General features: G+C 40.4%; 1 protein-coding gene across 1 annotated transcript in view; it reads left to right on the forward strand.

The window, feature by feature from the left end:
- Positions 1–17,764, forward strand: part of CFAP58 (cilia and flagella associated protein 58) — a 94,039-nt gene that overhangs the window by 40,073 nt on the left and 36,202 nt on the right. The window contains exons 12-15 of the mRNA XM_054581222.1: positions 978–1,118; positions 2,096–2,319; positions 4,884–4,995; positions 7,862–7,966. Coding sequence (XP_054437197.1) covers positions 978–1,118; positions 2,096–2,319; positions 4,884–4,995; positions 7,862–7,966 — 582 coding nt within the window. The remainder of the gene's footprint in view (positions 1–977; positions 1,119–2,095; positions 2,320–4,883; positions 4,996–7,861; positions 7,967–17,764) is intronic.

Consider the following 17,764-nt stretch of genomic DNA (forward strand, 5'->3'; position numbering starts at 1 on the left):
GCTATGTAACTTTCGGTGAATTAATTTCCTTTTCTTTTTCTCTGTAATTGCATTTGTAACATGGGGATAAGAGTAGCCATGCAAAATACCTAATAACATGCCTAGGATATTGTAGGTCACAAATATACTTGTGGAAATGAAGTCAGTGTATTCTTTGACAAGAGCAATTTTCCTTCTGAAACTCAACAGACCAGAGCATCCTTTCTCTGTCGTTCTTATGTCTTTCATGTAACCTCAAGAGCTGCACAATCTGACCTCTCCCAGGAAGCTTCCCTGACAACCCCAGTTCTCTGACCTCCTGTAACATCAACTCAGTGTCTTTGTGACAATAAAGATATGGAAACATTATTGCCTGGACTTGTTAGTATTTGCATAATACTTGTATGTCTTATCTTCTCATCTATATTGGAAGCACCTTAGCAGTAGGATCTATGTATCTTTTTGTACCATGGCATCTCTTCTGTTCCATCAAGGTGTTTTGTAAGAAAGACAATTGGCTGTTATCTTTACTAGTTTAATTTTTGCTTGAAAAGGGCTTTATCTCTGTAGTTGATGTGCTGGTAGTATTAGGACCATTTACAGGGGCTGGTACATACAAGGAGCCCCTCCCCATGCCCACCCCTACATTTCCCCCTGCACTATTCTTTGTGAATTCTCCTCATGTTTAGCTGGGAAGAGAAGTGCTGCTGAATACCAATGAAGCCAAGCTACACATATATAGAAAAAATGATGGAAATCTCCCAAGGGCACAACTTATAGAATAAACACGATCACTGTCATGTGCATTGCTGTTCTTTACAGGCTGTGTGTACGTGTGTGTGTGTGGCTTGTGTTGCTTGTGAGAGTGATCAAACTATGTTAAACAGAACATCAAAAGAAAGTGTGAGAAGCACACTGTACATCCGAGTCTGGGCCCTGCAGTCCTGGTTTGTGCTGTTACAGAGTGAAATTTGTCCGTATCTTTCATTTTTTGCCAGGCTGAGCTGCAAAAGCTGAGACAACAAGCCCTGGAGACCAAACACTTCATTGAAAACCAGGAAGCTGAAGAGAGAAAACTCTTACGAATTATTGCTGAGGCTGATGGGGAGAGGCTGAGACATAAGAAGGAATTAGACCAGGTAGGAACATTTTCTCACTAGGCCTGTAGCTCATCAGCCAACACGACTGTTTGATTCAACTCTTCATGAATCCTCATTCTTCTCTAAACTTTTCCATTCAGTTTATTGGAAGTACAGTAGCAAAGGCTCAACTTCTGTTGATTAATTATGAAATATTTATTCAAGTCATATCTATGAGCACTTACTGTGTGTCAGTCACTCCTCTAGGCACCAGGGATATATTGACTAACAAGAACATAATATCCTGTCCTCAGGGAGCTTCTAGTATAATATAATTGCTCACATATAATTGCAATTAATAATTACATAATTTGGGGGTTAGGAACTTAAATGCTTTTCAGAGACCTGGCAGGTTAAAAAAAGAAGCAGTCAGTGTAAGACAGTAAGGAGTGGTGGAACTTGGCAAGAGCTAGCCCACTGTAAGCAATTCAAATTTAAGCATTTATAAACCAGTGAGTTGGAAAAAAACCACCAAACACCTATGGGCCAAGGATTATTGGCTTATTATTATTATGGATTGTTTGTTGTACTGTTTCTCTTTTTTTTTAATGAGAAATAGAGACATTTACTCAAGATGTAAGATACAAAAAGGATTGTACATAGGACAATGATACCTCAGTCTCTTTCAAAGTGGGCACCTTGGGACCTCACACAGTTCTCCCAATTGCCATCAGCTGCTCCGTCGTATTTCCCTGAATCGACCTCATTGACAGTTTGAAATCTCTTCCCTTTCAAAGGTGATTTTAGTTTTTCCCAAAACTAAACAAGACCAAAACAAGACTGCAAACCTTCATGAAAGGAGTGCAGTAGTGATTGCCTAGGCATCTGTTTCCAGGCCCCACCTGCTCCCTGCCCTGCCCCTCAACTGGGTGCCTAGCACACGTGGGCATTGGTTAGATATTCATGAATGAATTCTGCTGCCATCATGAAAAGTGACTTTTGTTCCCTGGTGGCCACGTCCGTCCCCACCTTTCTAGGTCATCGGTGAGAGAGATATCCTTGGGTCACAGCTTATTCGGCGCAATGATGAGTTGGCTTTGCTCTATGAGAAGATCAAGATCCAACAGTCCATACTGAATAAAGGCGAGAGCCAGTACAACCAGAGGGTTGAGGATGTGAGAATCCTCAAGCTTGAGATCAAGAAGCTTCGCCGGGAAAAGGGGATTCTTGCCAAGACTGTGGCTAATGTCAATGACCTCAGGTAATGGGAGACCCCTCCAAGCCGAGGTACAGCAGTCTGTGGGGAGTTCCTGAGATACCTTGTGTTCCTTTTGTTGATCATTGAGGTCTTTATCAGATTGCGTAAAATAATTTTTCTATGTTGAAATTATTAGCAAAAAAAATAACAACTTGTCCATAATTTGGAATCTACATTTTGCTCTTTTGTATGCCACAAAAAAAAAAAAAAAAAAAAAAAAATGAATTAGTTCCTTCTCAGGGGAAAATAAGGGAGTGCAAAAAGATTTTTAAAAAACTTTACTCTGGATTTAAAAAAAGAAATTTCAAGTCAAATCACAAATACACACTAGTTTTAATTCAGAAAAAAAGTTCCCCAAATGAACTCTTTAGACTTTCTTTAATAAGGGAGTATGCAAGACATGGAGCATCAGTATTTAAATTTAATCCTGGTAACATTTGCACATTTATTTCCTTGGAATTATACACAGAATGAAAAGGGGGGAAATTTAATTTTATCATTATTTGAAAACTCTGTTTCCTTAGAAGGCAGCCACATTTTATATCTCACTCTTGATTTATCTTCTGCGGCTTTCACTTCAGCTTAGTGCGCCTTCTTCTTGCTTTAAATCTTACATTATACAGGATGTACTTTCCCTTTGGGAAAACATCACCATGTTTTATATAGGCAATTGCAGGAACCAAATAAGAGGCTTGGTGTTTTCTTAGTAACTATCTTCATTCCCCACCGGTTTGTAGATGAACAGTGTCCTTGACAACCTTGGGGCAAGTACATAGTTTGTATTACTTTCTTCAATTAATCAAATTAGAAAATAGTTTTGATATTTAGATGCAGTGAATATCCTCAGGAATATCAAAGGAAGTTGCCACTACCAAGGATGGATCAATACTCTTTTTTTCTAAGAGTTGCTTGTATTTCAGATGATGAAAGTAATACAAATTCATTGTAGAAAATGTGGGAAATGAAGAAAAAAACAAAGAAAGGATTAGAAAAATTACTCGTAAGTTTACTACTCGAGATACATACCATCATTGGCATTTTGGAGACAAATAGATTCATTCTTAAGTAGCTATTGAATGATCTCTGAGACCATTACTAAACTTGCCAGCCATGAGTTATTTTTATTACACACACGAAGGACAAAATTCTACCCATTCCTAGTCAATGTTGCTGGTTTGTTGATAATAGATTTTATTTTTCTTTTCAATGGGAAAACAACTTAATAAAGATATTGGAGGCGAGCAGGCATGAATTCCAATCTCAGCCTTGCTATCTACAAGCTGTGTGACCTTGGGAAAATCACTTAACTTCTCCGAGCTTTAGACTAGTGGTTAAAATTAAACAGGAAAACAAACATAATGTGCCTTCCACAGGGTCTACCACAAGATAAGCTGTCAGTTACAGTAGCTAATACTTTTGCCCTCCTCTTCTGATGATGCTCTAGAAAACAGAAGTGTTAAAAATATGCTCTTAATTCTCAGCAGCTTGTTTTGAGCTCCCTGTTGAGGGAACATCATGCAGTTAATTCTAATGGTTTGTCTTGCTAATGAGGGAAAGTTGTATGATTGGTTTAAATGAAGCAATTAAGCAAAAGAGTTGGCTTAGTATTGGTCATCTGCACACTCACCGCGAACGAGGACGGATAATAACTCCTCATTGCCCGTCCTATTGGCCCTGTCAATGCCAATGCTGGCCTCTTCTCTGCCCCCTAACAAGGGGTCTTGTTCCATAGGGTGGCAGCCAGCTCACGGGGTACTATGGGTGGCTGTGGCACATAACCTACTAATGAGAGAGTCCCACAGATTTTAGAAGTGTATTTGAGCCAGAGCGAGTCCTTCAGGACTTTCTCAGCCATCTGTGTCGTTGTGGAATACCAGATAACATATCACTCCTAATTCCTCAATGCTGGCTTCACATTAGAAATTACCACTAGGACTTGAAAACCTACAAAATCCAAGCCACAGGGAAGACTATAATTACAGCAGAAATTCTCTGGGGATAAGGGCCAGGCAAAAGCATGTTGTCAAAGCTTCCCAGGTGATTCCAATGGGTAGTTAGGGAGGCTGATGAGACCCTGGCCTAATTGGTATCAGATTATCTATCATCTGAGCCTCAATATCTTGCAGTCGGGTGGTGGACTGTAGTAGGTTCTCTTGCTGCTACTGGAGAACCATTTAGAAACACTAAAAAGTATACTGAAATTCTTGTTATTCTCCTGCTCTGTTCTTTTCATAATGCTTCTAAGTTCCCTGGGTATCCCGCATCATGATTCTGCAGTTCTCACACTTTTCCTTCTTCCTTTTCTTCCTGCTTTCCTTCCTTCTTTCCTTCCTTCCTTCTTCCCTCCCTCCTTCCCTTCCTCCCTCCCTATGGCTGAAGTTTGAGCTCTGCAAGGATTGGTATCATCTGTGTCTGGCTCAGATTAGGAGGCTGGTCTCAGTGTTCACAGAAGTCTCCTTAATTCCAACTTTTTATATAAGATGTTAGTGTGTATGTAAAACCACATAAAGATATGATATTCAAATGGGTGGAGAATTCCTTTGCCAAAGGAGGTGTGTCTCATTCAGGCAGGAGCTTTGTCACATGCAAAGAGAATTTCTGAAGGAGAGGACTCGATGCCGGGCCCTGGAGGAGGAACTGCAGAACCCCATGAACGTGCACAGATGGAGGAAGCTCGAGGTAACCTCTGGCAGATCCTTCCTCTACCCACAAATCTCTTCTTCTACCCTACGTGGCTTCAAACCTAAAGCACAACGAGAAGCATGGTTTTAATCAATGCTTATGCAAATTGTTCCCTGAAATGTAAGACTGGATCAAATGTAATCTGAGTTCCCAGAACCAGATGGTTCACTTGGGGTTTGTTAAAAAAGCCTTGGACAGAATCCTTTCTGCTTAAAGAAGACCTAGTGGAAACTGTGAGCTGGTTTCACCAATTGGCATTTATTTTTCTCTTTTAGGTAGTTTTTGCTCAAACAGCTATCCTGTGCCTGCCTGTTAATCTCAGATAGTTAATTGCCTCTCATTAGATGCTGGCCACCAGCATCTTCAAACATCTTTCAGTTGGCCTTTGCATCTTTTTATTTCATGCAGGAAATATGGCTTTTGTGAACTAGCCCTCTTTTCAAAGGACTAGCACTGTTAGCCAAACCCTTTCTCTTAGGATCTTGGAAACACAGCCAAAGTCCCATTGGTAGGTGATAGGTAATAGAGGCCTACCTTGTTTTATTGCACTTCACAGGTGTTGCTTTTTCTTTTCCTCCCTCCCTCCCTCCCTCCCTTCCTTCCTTCCTCTGTTTCTTTATTTCCAAACTAAAGGCAAGACCCTCCACCACCAAAACGATTAAGACTAGCTCGCTTTATTTGCAATACACACTTTGTTACGGTGATCTGGCACAGAACCTGCATTATCCCCAAAGTATACCTATAAACCTCCTATTTTATTCAATGACTTCCTGATAGACGTTAGCACCAGCACTGCAGATAACAGTTAAAAACAACCTCTGCTTATTCTAGAGCAACAAGGCCGTCTCCTCTAGTTGTACCCAGCAATATGGGTGCAGTAGGAGCTTCAACACGTTGAACAGTTAGCATTTAGGAAAGTACATGTTTTAAGAAAAAGGGCAGGGGGCAAATCAGCCAAGTTGGGTTTTTCTTTTCATTTTTATTTTTTCCTTTTAATAAAGAAGGCATTAAGGATAATGCATCATAAATTATTATATAAACATGAGGCCTGAATTTTAATAACATCCAGTCTTGCCAAGAGAACGTATATGCCAAATCTAGTCCCAGTGTGTAGGTATCACTTGGCACTGCTTAGTATTTCTTACGCAAAGTCAGAGTTAATAGTATATCTTTCTCCTTATTCTTTTGGACCCTCATTTATTCCTTTTCAAAGGCCAAGAGTGGTGCAGTTTACTAAACTAATAATAATATGGATGTCTGGGGAAGTGGAGCTGACGATTTTAAATCCATTTACTGTCACATTAGTTTATTCCATGTGTTTTCAAGCAGACATTTAAAGTTTCCAATTGCATGTCAATTTTTATTTTAAAAATTAGGAAGTAGAGATTCTGGGGAGCAGTTGAAAATATTTAGCTTCTAGGTTAACTCAAAATGTCAATAAAGTTGAAAGTGAAGCTTGGGCTCAAAGTCTAGAGGACAGAATATCAATTCATAAGTGTAGATCTTGTTTGAATTGTACACAGATAGCTATTGAAGGTGGCGCATCAGAGCATTACGGATTGATAACACCCTTTGAGAGCTAAATGCCACGGTCGTGTTCTGTTGTCGGTTATTAGCAGAAATCCACATCCTAGAAACCTTCCCCATCGTAGACTGTAATGAATTTTCTTGTTGAGATTATCAGAGGAGAATCCTGAGGCTGAATGAATGGGGAGCCCTATCTCATTCCCATAGAGACAGCGATAATGGGAGGGGAGCCTCAGTGTGAAGTAATAAAAGCCTGGCGTGTTCGGGCTCGAATCCAGCTCTGACCCTTACCTGTGTGGGGAAATAACAATCCTCTAGCCTCAGTTGTCTTTTCTGTAAATGGGGAAGACACACGCTGTCCCATAAGGCTGTTGTGTGGCTAAAATTGGATAATGTATGAAAAGCACTTGGTGTAGTGTCTGGATGGTGGCAAAGGATCAGATACCATGCATAGTACCTACCATCATTGTTGTTGTTATTAGTAACATTATTTCTCTTGGGGAATAAACATATTCACTTTCCATCTACTGGCTAATCACAGCCAATAGATAAGACATTAGCCAAACATCAATCTGTTTTGATGATCATCTCATCTGTTATTCATATTGGGTTGGCCAAGAAGTCGGTATGGTGTTTTCTGTAAAATAAAAAAACCACATTTTTCATTTTCACCAATAACTTTATTGATTTGGATATTTTGAGTATGTCGGCTATCTTCCGTGTGGTAAACAGAGTAACACTGATTGCTCTCAGTTAATGTCTCGGTTTGATTGCTGTCAACTTCAACTGGTCTACCCAACCATTCTGGAGCATCATCCAGTGAGAAATCTCCAGCAGGAAACTTCGCAAACCACTTTTGACATGTTTGATTAGTCCCAGCACCTTCTCCATACACTGCACAAATCTTTGTGTGTGTGTGTGTGTGTGTGTGTGTGTGTGTTTCAGTTGCATTTTACCTTTCTTGAAATAATAAAGCATGATATGCCAAAAATGTTGCATATTTTCTTCCATCTTCAGTATTAAAATGGCTACTGAAAAATTCACCAATTTTTATAAGTGTGTTTTAAATGCATGCTGACATAACAGTTGTCACAAAACCATCTAACAAAATTGTTTTGAATGAAGTTCAAGACAACTAAGCACTACTAGAGCCATCTTACAGAAAAAAACAGACAAACTTTTTGGCCAACCCAATATTTTTTGGCTCTAAGTCTCTCTGTACTGGGTCTGCAGGTGTGCAGTAGATTTCAATAAAACGATAATTCTTTTGCATAGGGACCTCAGTGCTTTGAAACCAGTGGTGTCTCAGCTGCTTTATTTTGCTCCCCTTGAACAGGCCAGTGACCCCAGTACCTATGAGCTGATACAGAAAATCCATATCCTGCAGAAGCGCCTCATCAGCAAGACAGAAGAGGTGGCTGAGAAAGAGCTGATCCTTCAGGTAGCATTTGCATTTTCTGTACCGATTGAACGGGTGTATTTTCTTAGTACCTCCGTCTCCAGGACTCTGTTTTTTAGAATTAAGTTACTTGGCAGTGTTGCATGCCCCATTTTTAACTGTAGATGGCAACAGTGACTCACACACAGAGAACAAACAATCTGATTAATTGGTCTTTTATGCTGCCATTACTGAGATTTCAAGAATTCTGGAAAATAAGTTCAAGGCTAGAGTTACTGCGTTGGGTAATGGGAGCTCCCCCGACCCCAGCTCCTCTGCGGCTCTATTCATTAGATTCTTTTAGATACTTTTCTTCATATCTTCGCATAATGTGAAATGCTAGGATTTTGATTTTGAAAATTAGCGTTCACGTAAAGCACAACACGTCCTTTTGAGGATTTGAGAGAGGGAAATGGAAGGAAAGATTTCTTTTTGAGGATTTTATGCAGTTGGTAATTCTGGAGCAGCCAGGAATAGCACCACCCTTTTAGGCCTGTATCTTTGCAAGTACCCATTGTCATCACCGTTGTCATCGTCATCATGCCAGATATTGTGCTCGGGTCTTTACCTGCCTTGTCTCAATTCCTCTTCATAGTTCTGGAAGGGTGGGTGTTGCCGCCCCCAAACAATGGATGAGGAAGTTGGGTCCCAGGAGTTTAATGTGGGAAAGAATGTCAGCTCTGGGGTTCGATGGCCTGGGTTGGAACCCTGCCTGTGCCAGTTTGTGGCTGTGTGAGGTTCACGTCTCTGCCCCTGAGGTTTTTAGTCTGTATTATGGGATAATAACAGATGTGAAAAGGGATGCTGTGAAGACTGAAAGAGCTTAGCATTATGCTTGGCTCATAGTAAGTGTCTAAGACATATTAGCAATTATCTTTATTATTTCTTTTAAAAATATTTATTTATTTTAGAGAGAGGGGAAAGGAGGGAGAAAGAGAGGGAGAGAAACATGGATGCGAGAGAGAAACATTGATCTGTTGCTTCTCATACACACCCCAACGGGGGACCGGACCTGCAACCTAGGCATGTGCCCTGACTGGGAATTGAACCAGTGACCTTTGCTTTGTGGGAGGATGCCCAAGCAACTCAGCCACACTGGTCAGAGGACAATTATCCTTATTATTTCTAATTCCAAAGCATGTAATCTTAACCACTGGGTTACCATAAGTAAGGTGAAGAAATTCTGTGAAGGAACAAGAGGCATTTGCTCCTTCTCTTTACATTCTGCCTTAAAAAAGACACCCTTCTTGAAGTTGGATATATGGTAAGTAGCTTTTCAGAAAATCACTATGCTGAGTGGCCAATGGGGATGTTCCTCATATAGATGAACATGGTAATTAAGAGGACCAGCTTGAGAGTCAGAGCTGGCCTTAAATCAGCTCCATTTCTTTACATGTCATGACTTGGGGAGACTTACATAAATTCTCCAAGTCTCGTTACTCTATCTATAAAACGGGTATATTAGTTTCATTATGGGAGGAAGGTGCTCCCGCCATAATACATGACTTAGAATTCCTGTCATAAGAATGACCACTTAGTGCATGGGCACTGAGATCTAGCAGCCCAGGGTTTGAGCTGTGATGCCACCGTTGCCAGCCATGTGTCACATCCCTAAGGCCACAGTAAGTGGCAGGATGGGGACTCAAACGGGGCAGTCCACTCCAGAGCCCACACTTTCTACCCCTTCATCACCCTGCCTCTCCAGTTAGTGTCACCTTGTTAGTTTCAAAAAGAACCACATTTTGTGTTTTGCGGAGTCTCTCTATTGTAAGTTTGTTTCACATTTCCTTGACTGCTCTGACTTTATTATTTTCTTCCTTCTATGTACTTTGGGTTTATTCTCTTCTTTTTCTAGTTTCTTAAGGTTGATGCTCAGCTCATTAATGTTCAATCTACCTTTCAACTACAAGCATTTATAGCTGTAAAATATCCTTTAAATAATTTCTTTACTTCTTTCCCGTATGTTTTGAAGTGTGGTATTTTCATTTTCATTTTGTTCTAAATATTTTCTTTTCTCAGAATTGTTTCTCTTTTGAGTAAGTCTTAGAAGATATTCACTATTTCTCTTATGGTAAATAAAACAACACAATTTTAAATTTCCAAATATGTGTATTTAAACTATTTTTTATTATTGTTATTTAAAAAGTTATTTTTTATTATTGATATCTCAGTTTTTTTGCATCGTCATTTGTATTATATTAATTTTTAGAATTTGTTGGGACTTGCTTTGTGATCAACTAAATGGACAGGTTTTATAACTGATGCCTGTGTGCTTCAAAAGGATGTGTACTCTCTAAATGTTCAAGATTCAGGAGTCTATATGATGTTCATTGGGTCAACCTTGCTAATCATATTGTCCAAATCTATATCTTTCCTACTTTCCTAATTTTTTTGTCTTCCTATCACTGAAAAATTGGAGATTTTTCTGTTTCTTTCTGTAGTTTTTTTTTTCTCTAAGTACATTTTAGGTTATGTTCATAAGCTGAGTAAAAGGTATGTCTGGTTTTTATTTGTTCTTGAGGAATTGTTTCTCTAATATTAGATAAGAATCCTCTTTCATTCTTAATGCTTTTACTTACAAAATTGCCTGATAACATAGCTCAGGGTTTTTTAAAACATAATTTTTCTGTAATTTTATTTTTAAACTTTTGGCATCCTTTTATTTTAGGTGAGTCTCTTGGAATTAAAAAGAATCCCATCTGATTCCTTTGTTTTATTGACTGGTGTGTTTTCTCTATATTTATTGATAGTTTTAGGTTTATTCCCACCTTCTCGTTTTCTATTATTTACCCTGACTTTTTTTGTAGTGCAGAAGTCTGTTCCTGCTTTCTGTTAGATTGTGTGTATTTTAAACAATTTTTTTCTTTCCCCTCCCAGCTGTCATATCTTTCTTCTTACTACTCCCTTTTCCCTTTTTCTTGATTTATTTACTTATTTATTTTTGAATAGTTACCAACACTCACTGTTATTCATTCATTCATTCTCCTACCCTCTCATGGATTTCCTTAAAAATTTAATATGCATAGTTAACATCAAGTCTAAACAAACCTAAAGTTGACCCATATTTTTATCCTTCCTACAAACAACATGAGGACTCCTGGTAACAAGGAAGAGCAAAGTGAACTTTGCATATCATGCTTATAAATGGCAGCTAAGTGGGGGGTGCCTCAGAGTCCGAGGCAAAAGGGAGTGGGGAGAACCGCAGCACATGGGGTCTGTGGGTCTACTCTAGGAAGCAGCTTTCCCAGTATTAGTCCTCCTCCTCATTATTTTATACAGTCAATAAATATTTATTCAGATGTACCAAGATGTTTTCCAGTCCCTTTGTTTTCTATTTTGTTCATATCTCTAATTTTTCATTTCTAAGTTCCATCTCCTTTTTGAAGTATATCATTTCATTGTTCTTTCAGTGATACATTTTTCAGTAGTTAATACTCTCCTTAGCTTGTCTGAGAATGTTTTCATTTGGTTTTGCTATAGATGATTAAGTTGAAACCCTATTTTCTATGTGCTCTTTGAAGATGTTAATCCTTTTATTAGCTTCCACTGATGCTATTGAGAAGTCTGCTGTTGGTCTAATTATTATTGCTCCTTTTTAAAGCATCCTGCTTATTCTTCTGCTTAAGTACTAGAAGTTTTCCTTGTCTTTGGTGTTCTGGAGTTTCAGGACAACATATTTAGTATGAACTTAGTTTTACATACTTTGTTTAGGATTCTGTATTCCTTGAATCTGAAGATTCCTGTCTTTGAATAGTCTCTCCTTTGTTTTCTCCTTCTGCTACTCTTTGATATTCTTTTCTTTTTATCTCTTGTGTTACATTTTTCTCAGCATTATCATCTTGTTCACTAAATCTTTCTTTTGGTGTATTTACCTGCTAATAGCCAATCCACCAAGATTTTATTTTCAATACTTTGGTTTTTATTTTCTAACGCTTATTTTCCACAAATCTTTGTTGATAATGCCTTCATCTTATGCTTTATTTCTTCCTTCATGTCTTGAATTAATTTAAATATTTTATAGTTTTCATCTGATTATTCAAGGTCTTGGAGGTTTTTCCTATTGTTTATTGCAATTGCCAGTTTTTATTTGTGGTGGATCTTTTCCTTATTATGGTTTTGGATTGTGTACTGATTTTCAGAAAGGCTTTATTTATGGGACTTCGAATGGTCTAGGCTCATGGTATGTCTTTTCACTTATTTATGCGAAGTGCCTAAGAGATATTTCTTGCTTAGATAATTTTTTTAGATTAAATTCTCATTTTGGGGCTTCCTGTACCACTCAGTAAATGAGTATTAGAACCCCAAACGCTAGTGATGAAAGGTCCATAAATACAAAATCTCTGGGTGGCCATTGCCCAGCCCCCGCCAAGAACCCAGGAGAGAGTTTGGTTTCCTTGTGGTCGTCCAGTCCCAGTGGGTGGATTTCTGTCTCTTTTTCACTGAGGCTGTAAGTCTTTTAAGCCCCCGGCTTTATATGGAAGAGTTTTAGTAACAACTGCCTATTCCACACAGGCCCAGCACCTCATCTTTTATTGTCCCCTGGACATTAAAATCCAAGTTTTTGGTTCCGCGAGTCCAGCCTCTTGTCCCACTCAGCCCCCAAAGGAGAGCTGCAATATCTGTGCACTGCTCTAATGTGCAGTTCCCTCTTTGATTTTGACACTTGAGGATCAAATTACTTGTAAACTCCATTTTGTGATTAAACAGATGTGTTGTTCTATTCAGCATGTCTAATGCTTTGTAGACTTTAGTTTTCAGGTTATTTAGTCTGCCATACTGCCAAAAACAGAAATTTCTTGGTTGCTCTAATTACTAGTTTTCTCATTCATAAAATGGGAAAAATTATCGTACCTACCCACAGAGTTAAATATGTTCATTAAGTACCCATCAAGTTTTGTCAGTGTTTAGTTATCATTAACATTACTGTGATGATTATTAATATTATTGTATTAATCACTGATCAGTTCTTTGCAGATATCCAGATTTTAATATCCTGCTCCATTCCCTTTATTCAGGCCCTTGTTTAACCTTTCTCTTGTTTGGCTCGGTGGCTTGTATAGCTCCAGACAATAAGACTCTATCTTGGGGAAACCCCAGGTGCTCCATGGAATTTGACAGTTTCCCATTTTCATCTGTTCTACTAGATTATTAGAGAATGTCTCCACACTCACAACAGAATATTTTGCAATTAGGAAAATTTTTGGTTGAATTCTTCTCAGTATCAGAACATTTTTTAAATGACTGTTTAATTGGTCTTATGGTGACGGAGAGAGCCCGTCATTTCCTCGCAGCAGATATGATGGAAGCCTATCTACCTCCAACAGATTGTGAGGTCTGTGTGACAATTTCTCTCTCTAACCCTAGTGCATGGTATAGTATGAGGCACATATTAAGTGTTCCATAAAGATGGACCGGCTCTGTGCCCAGGCAACTTGGACTCACTCTTTAGGTTTCAGCTTAAATGCTTTTTCCTCGGGGAGGCCCTCTTCCTTGGTTAGGTCTCTTGGTAAGTGTTTCCATACTTGACTTCTCTCTTCTGTCACTGATCACACTTGTAATTAATGAAATAATTATAATTATGTGTTTAATTACTCTTTCCTGATAGACCATCCGCAAAGGCAGTTCCTGTGTCTGTCTTAATGATCACTTCATTCCTATTTCCTTGCACACAGGTAAATATTTGTTTAGTGACTGATTAAATATTGGAAGAATGTTAATGTTGGTCCTCCTGGAAACGATATGTCTTGCAGTCATTTAAGTTCTGTCTTTGAGCTCTGAGAGGTTATGGAAATTATTCTTCTGGTTGCCTTTGCATTTTTTTGTCGTCAGCTTCTAGCTCTGCAGGAGTCTGGAAATAACTGTGGGTTGGCTTATAGATCTATAGACTTGACTCAAACTGTTGGTGTCCTTTCTGCATGCTGAGGCAGGCTGATTCACGTGGTGCTCCCAAAGTCCTCCTCTTGCTCAGGATTAACATGAAACGGTTCTTGCGCCTCACTTTACAGCTTCAGAAGGGAGATGAAGAAGTCTGTATTCTTGCCAGAATTAGAATCGAAGGTGTGGATGAGAAGAATTTCTTTTCTTTGGCCAACCAGCCTCCTCTCCCTTTGAAGGAAGCAAGGGCAGAGCAAGTACAATTGCGATGTGCCTCCTGCTGGCCTCTCCTTTCTGTTTTTGCCTTATTTATCCCTCATCTCTTCTGAATCCCTCAGTATTAATGATTTCATGGGGGGAAAAAAGCACCTGTAGAATCAGGCAGACATATGTGCCAAGAGTAACTGCTATCCATTATTCAGGTATCATTATATCATCATCATCACCTTCATCATCATTAAGATGGGGTTCCAAAAACAGCATAAGGTGCGATAGCATTAGAGTCGGAAGCTCTGACGTCTTGCCTGAGGCACTTAAAAACACGAGGAACAACCTCAGCAGCTGGGACATTTTTCCAAGTGTTTAAATATGGGGTAGCAAGCTCAAATACACTCACCCTCAGGGCTAGGCAGGTATCAAGAAAGAGCAAAGTGAACTTTAGGTATCATGCTCATAAATGGCAACTGATGATGTCTCAGAGTCAGAGGCAGGAGGGAGTGGTGAGGACCGCAGCACATGTGGGCTGTGGGTCCCATCTCTAGGAAGCTGCTAACCAGACCCTGGCTAAGCGTGGGCTCATGTTGTCAAATTTTTAATTTTCCAAGAATGGCTGGGAATGTGGAATTTTGTGCAACTTTAAGGACATTGTATGGGCTTCCCGAAACATATCTGCTAACCACCGTTGACCCACAGGAGGCTAGTTTGCAATGTCTAGCTTCAAGGCTGGTGGAGAAAGAGATTTAAAGGAACAGCAGTAGCACAATCAGCTTCACTTGTTTGGGTTACTTTTCTTTGATCTAGTCTTTTGTTATTGATAGGATATGTAGCACAGAAATAAAAAGGGAAAGAGTAACTGGGGAAGAAAAAGAAAGAGGGGCCCCTAGGCGCTGTGCAGGGATGGACAAAGGTGGATGAGGCTGGGTTCCTCAGAGGAGGCAAGTAAAGAGCAAAGAGCAGAGAACCCTGGGATACATTTTGTGGGGCAATGGGGGGTGAGCTTAATGGAAGCTGGGCCTTCTTTAGATGTCTTTTCCCTTGCTGCTAATTACTCTGTCTTAATTTATTCACAAGTTTTTCTAAAACAGAAAAGGAATTCCCTGAATTGTTGAAAAGACCAAGGGTTGACTCTTGACCCTCTGATGCGCAGGCAGTAGATGTATTACTGGCACCTACTCAACTAACAGCTACTGAGTGCTTCCCTCATGCCAGGGTGCCTGGGATTCCACAGTGAATGAGATGGCCTTGGTCCTGGCCTTGGTGGACATCCTAGTTCTGCAACCAAAGAGCAGTGTGACAAGGGTGGTGATTCTATAGAGAAGGCTCAGGGACTCTGAACAAGACTTTGGAGTGGTCAGGGGTCTCAGTTTGGGTTCCCCAAATTGGAGACTGAGACAAGGGTTTGGGTCCTAGTGGTTTGGGAGGTAATCTCAGGAAGTTGGGGTAAGGGACCAGGAGAGTGGGGCAGGGGAGGAAAAGCGAGGAGAGAGAGAAAGAGACAGAAGGAGAGACAGACAGACAGTCACAGCTGTGAACGTATGAATCCCAATGTCACTAGAGTTCCTCTGAGGAACCGCATTGAAACCATTGAAGGATTGTCCTGTCAAAGGAAGGGAGGCCGGGACACTTCATTGACTCCCTCTCCCTGCTGATTGAAAGTTGCTCTGGGGCCATGGGGCTGCTTCGGAAAACAGAGGGCACTTGTGTCTGCTTCCACCTCTGAGGAAGCCTGGCCTGCAGCAGCAAAGCTGACTCTGCATGCCCTTGAGGTGGAAGGTGGCCAGAGTGTCCCAGAAGCAGATGGCCATCCCAGAGATGGTCTGAGAGGATGAGGCTTGGGGCACAAAAAGTGTCTGCTCTAGGAGATGAGACTTCGATGGATCCTGAAGACCTGCAGCATGTAGACCCCCTTCTTCTAGTCCCTTTCTCACTTAGCTTCTCACCTGAGTGGTAAACTGCCAACCAAAGTTTGGAAAACTTGGTGGCCACTTTCTTAACCAAGTTCCTATTGGCCACGCCCATTCTACCCACCTCCTGCCATTTCAGTTGCTCTTCAGGAACCAGATGACACGGTCAGGTCATACTGTGGTTCACTTAAAAGATGGCCCCTTGCTTTTGTTCTAATCACAGTCATCCTTTACTGAGTGCTCCCTGTGTGCCTGGCACTCTGATTTACCTGCCCATAGACCTCAGGGGGTATAGGGAACAGGCATGGCCCTCCGATTAAGTAAGTGATGAATAAGATGGAAAGGGCTGCTTCCTTGTTGGCTTCTGGGCTCTGCCCTTTCAGGGTGAACTTTCCTTCTAATTTAATTTTATGACTGACTGGATGCAAGTCTGGTTTACTTATCTGCAAATGGCTTGAATGATAGGCAGATTTGAATGGATCTGCACAAGTGGTTAGCTGTGCAGGGGAACAAACCTCATATAGCACGTTTTTAGATACTTCCTTGATAAGGATCTTCAGTTTCCCTGATCTTTTGGTTATCTTTCATTTATCAATCATTTACAAGGTGTTAAACACTGCTCTAAATGCTGTGTGTGTGTGTACATATACATAGTTTTATTGAATCATTGTCACAGCCCTATGAGATAAGAGTTATTACCTTTCTCCTACCTCACAGGAAGGAAACCTAAGGCACAGATAGGATGAGAGACTTGCCTCCAAGTCCACACATCTGGCACCTGGTAGAGTCATAAGTGTATTATCTGTTGTCTGGCTCCAAAGACTCTTCACCGTAGGACATCCATGGTCATTGATTTTGTGTAGACCACCTTGGTGACCAGTGGGGAAAATTCACATTTATCATTTCATGTAGAGCCTTGCTACTCAAAGTATGGTTCTATGACCAGTGGCATTGGCATCACCTGAGAACTTTTTAGGAATGCAGAACCCCTCCTGGGCCTAATGACCCAGAACCTGCATTTTAACAGAGTCCCTAGGGGTTCAGGATACAGGTTTGGTCAGAGAAGCATGGGGGCCCTAAAATGTGTCACCCCTTTCTTTGCTGCAAAGCAAGAGCCATGGTCAAGAAGGAACCCCATGACTTCTGGTTACCTTCTGGAGTGTGGCCTTGCCTAGTTACCTAACCTTCCTACTCTTTGGTTTCCTTTTCTGAAAACTGGAGCTTATCGTCACATCAATGTCCTTCAGTTGTTGGGAAGATAAAGGGGAAGAACTGCATAAGACACTTAGCAGAATGCCAGTGGTCATGAGAATTGGCCAGTGCTCAAAAATATCATTATTTCTGAAAAAAAAAAAATCATTATTTCTGGTTTGGAGCATGACAACCTCACGTTCTGGTCCTCAGCTCTTGAACTGCAAGAACTGAGATTCAGGAAAAACTGACAAATGAGAACATCCAGGCTTTGTGGCATGTTTTAGGGCCTACAAACCCTGAGGCTACTGATGTGCTAGTATGAAAATTCTAGAATGACTCTTGGTTGACAGAGACATGAAAATCCTTGATCCTGTTTGATGGTAGCCTGGATGGATTTGGCAGAAGCTGCAGAATGTTTTGATGAGAAGAGGAAAATGCAGTAACAGTTCCCATTTATTGTGTGCTGAGTGCCTGCCCAGCCACCCTGTGCTAAGGCATTGGGCTTTTTCTGTGTCCCGCAGGAAACCCAGGTGAGGTTGATGCTATTATCGTGTCCATTTTACAGACAAAGGAACTGAGACTTCAAAACAAAGTTCACCCGAGAGTTTAG

This window comes from Pteronotus mesoamericanus, unplaced genomic scaffold (assembly GCF_021234165.1).
Source record: "Pteronotus mesoamericanus isolate MK-2021 breed Mesoamerican mustached bat unplaced genomic scaffold, CSHL_Meso_final contig_657, whole genome shotgun sequence".
NCBI lineage: Eukaryota > Metazoa > Chordata > Mammalia > Chiroptera > Mormoopidae > Pteronotus > Pteronotus mesoamericanus.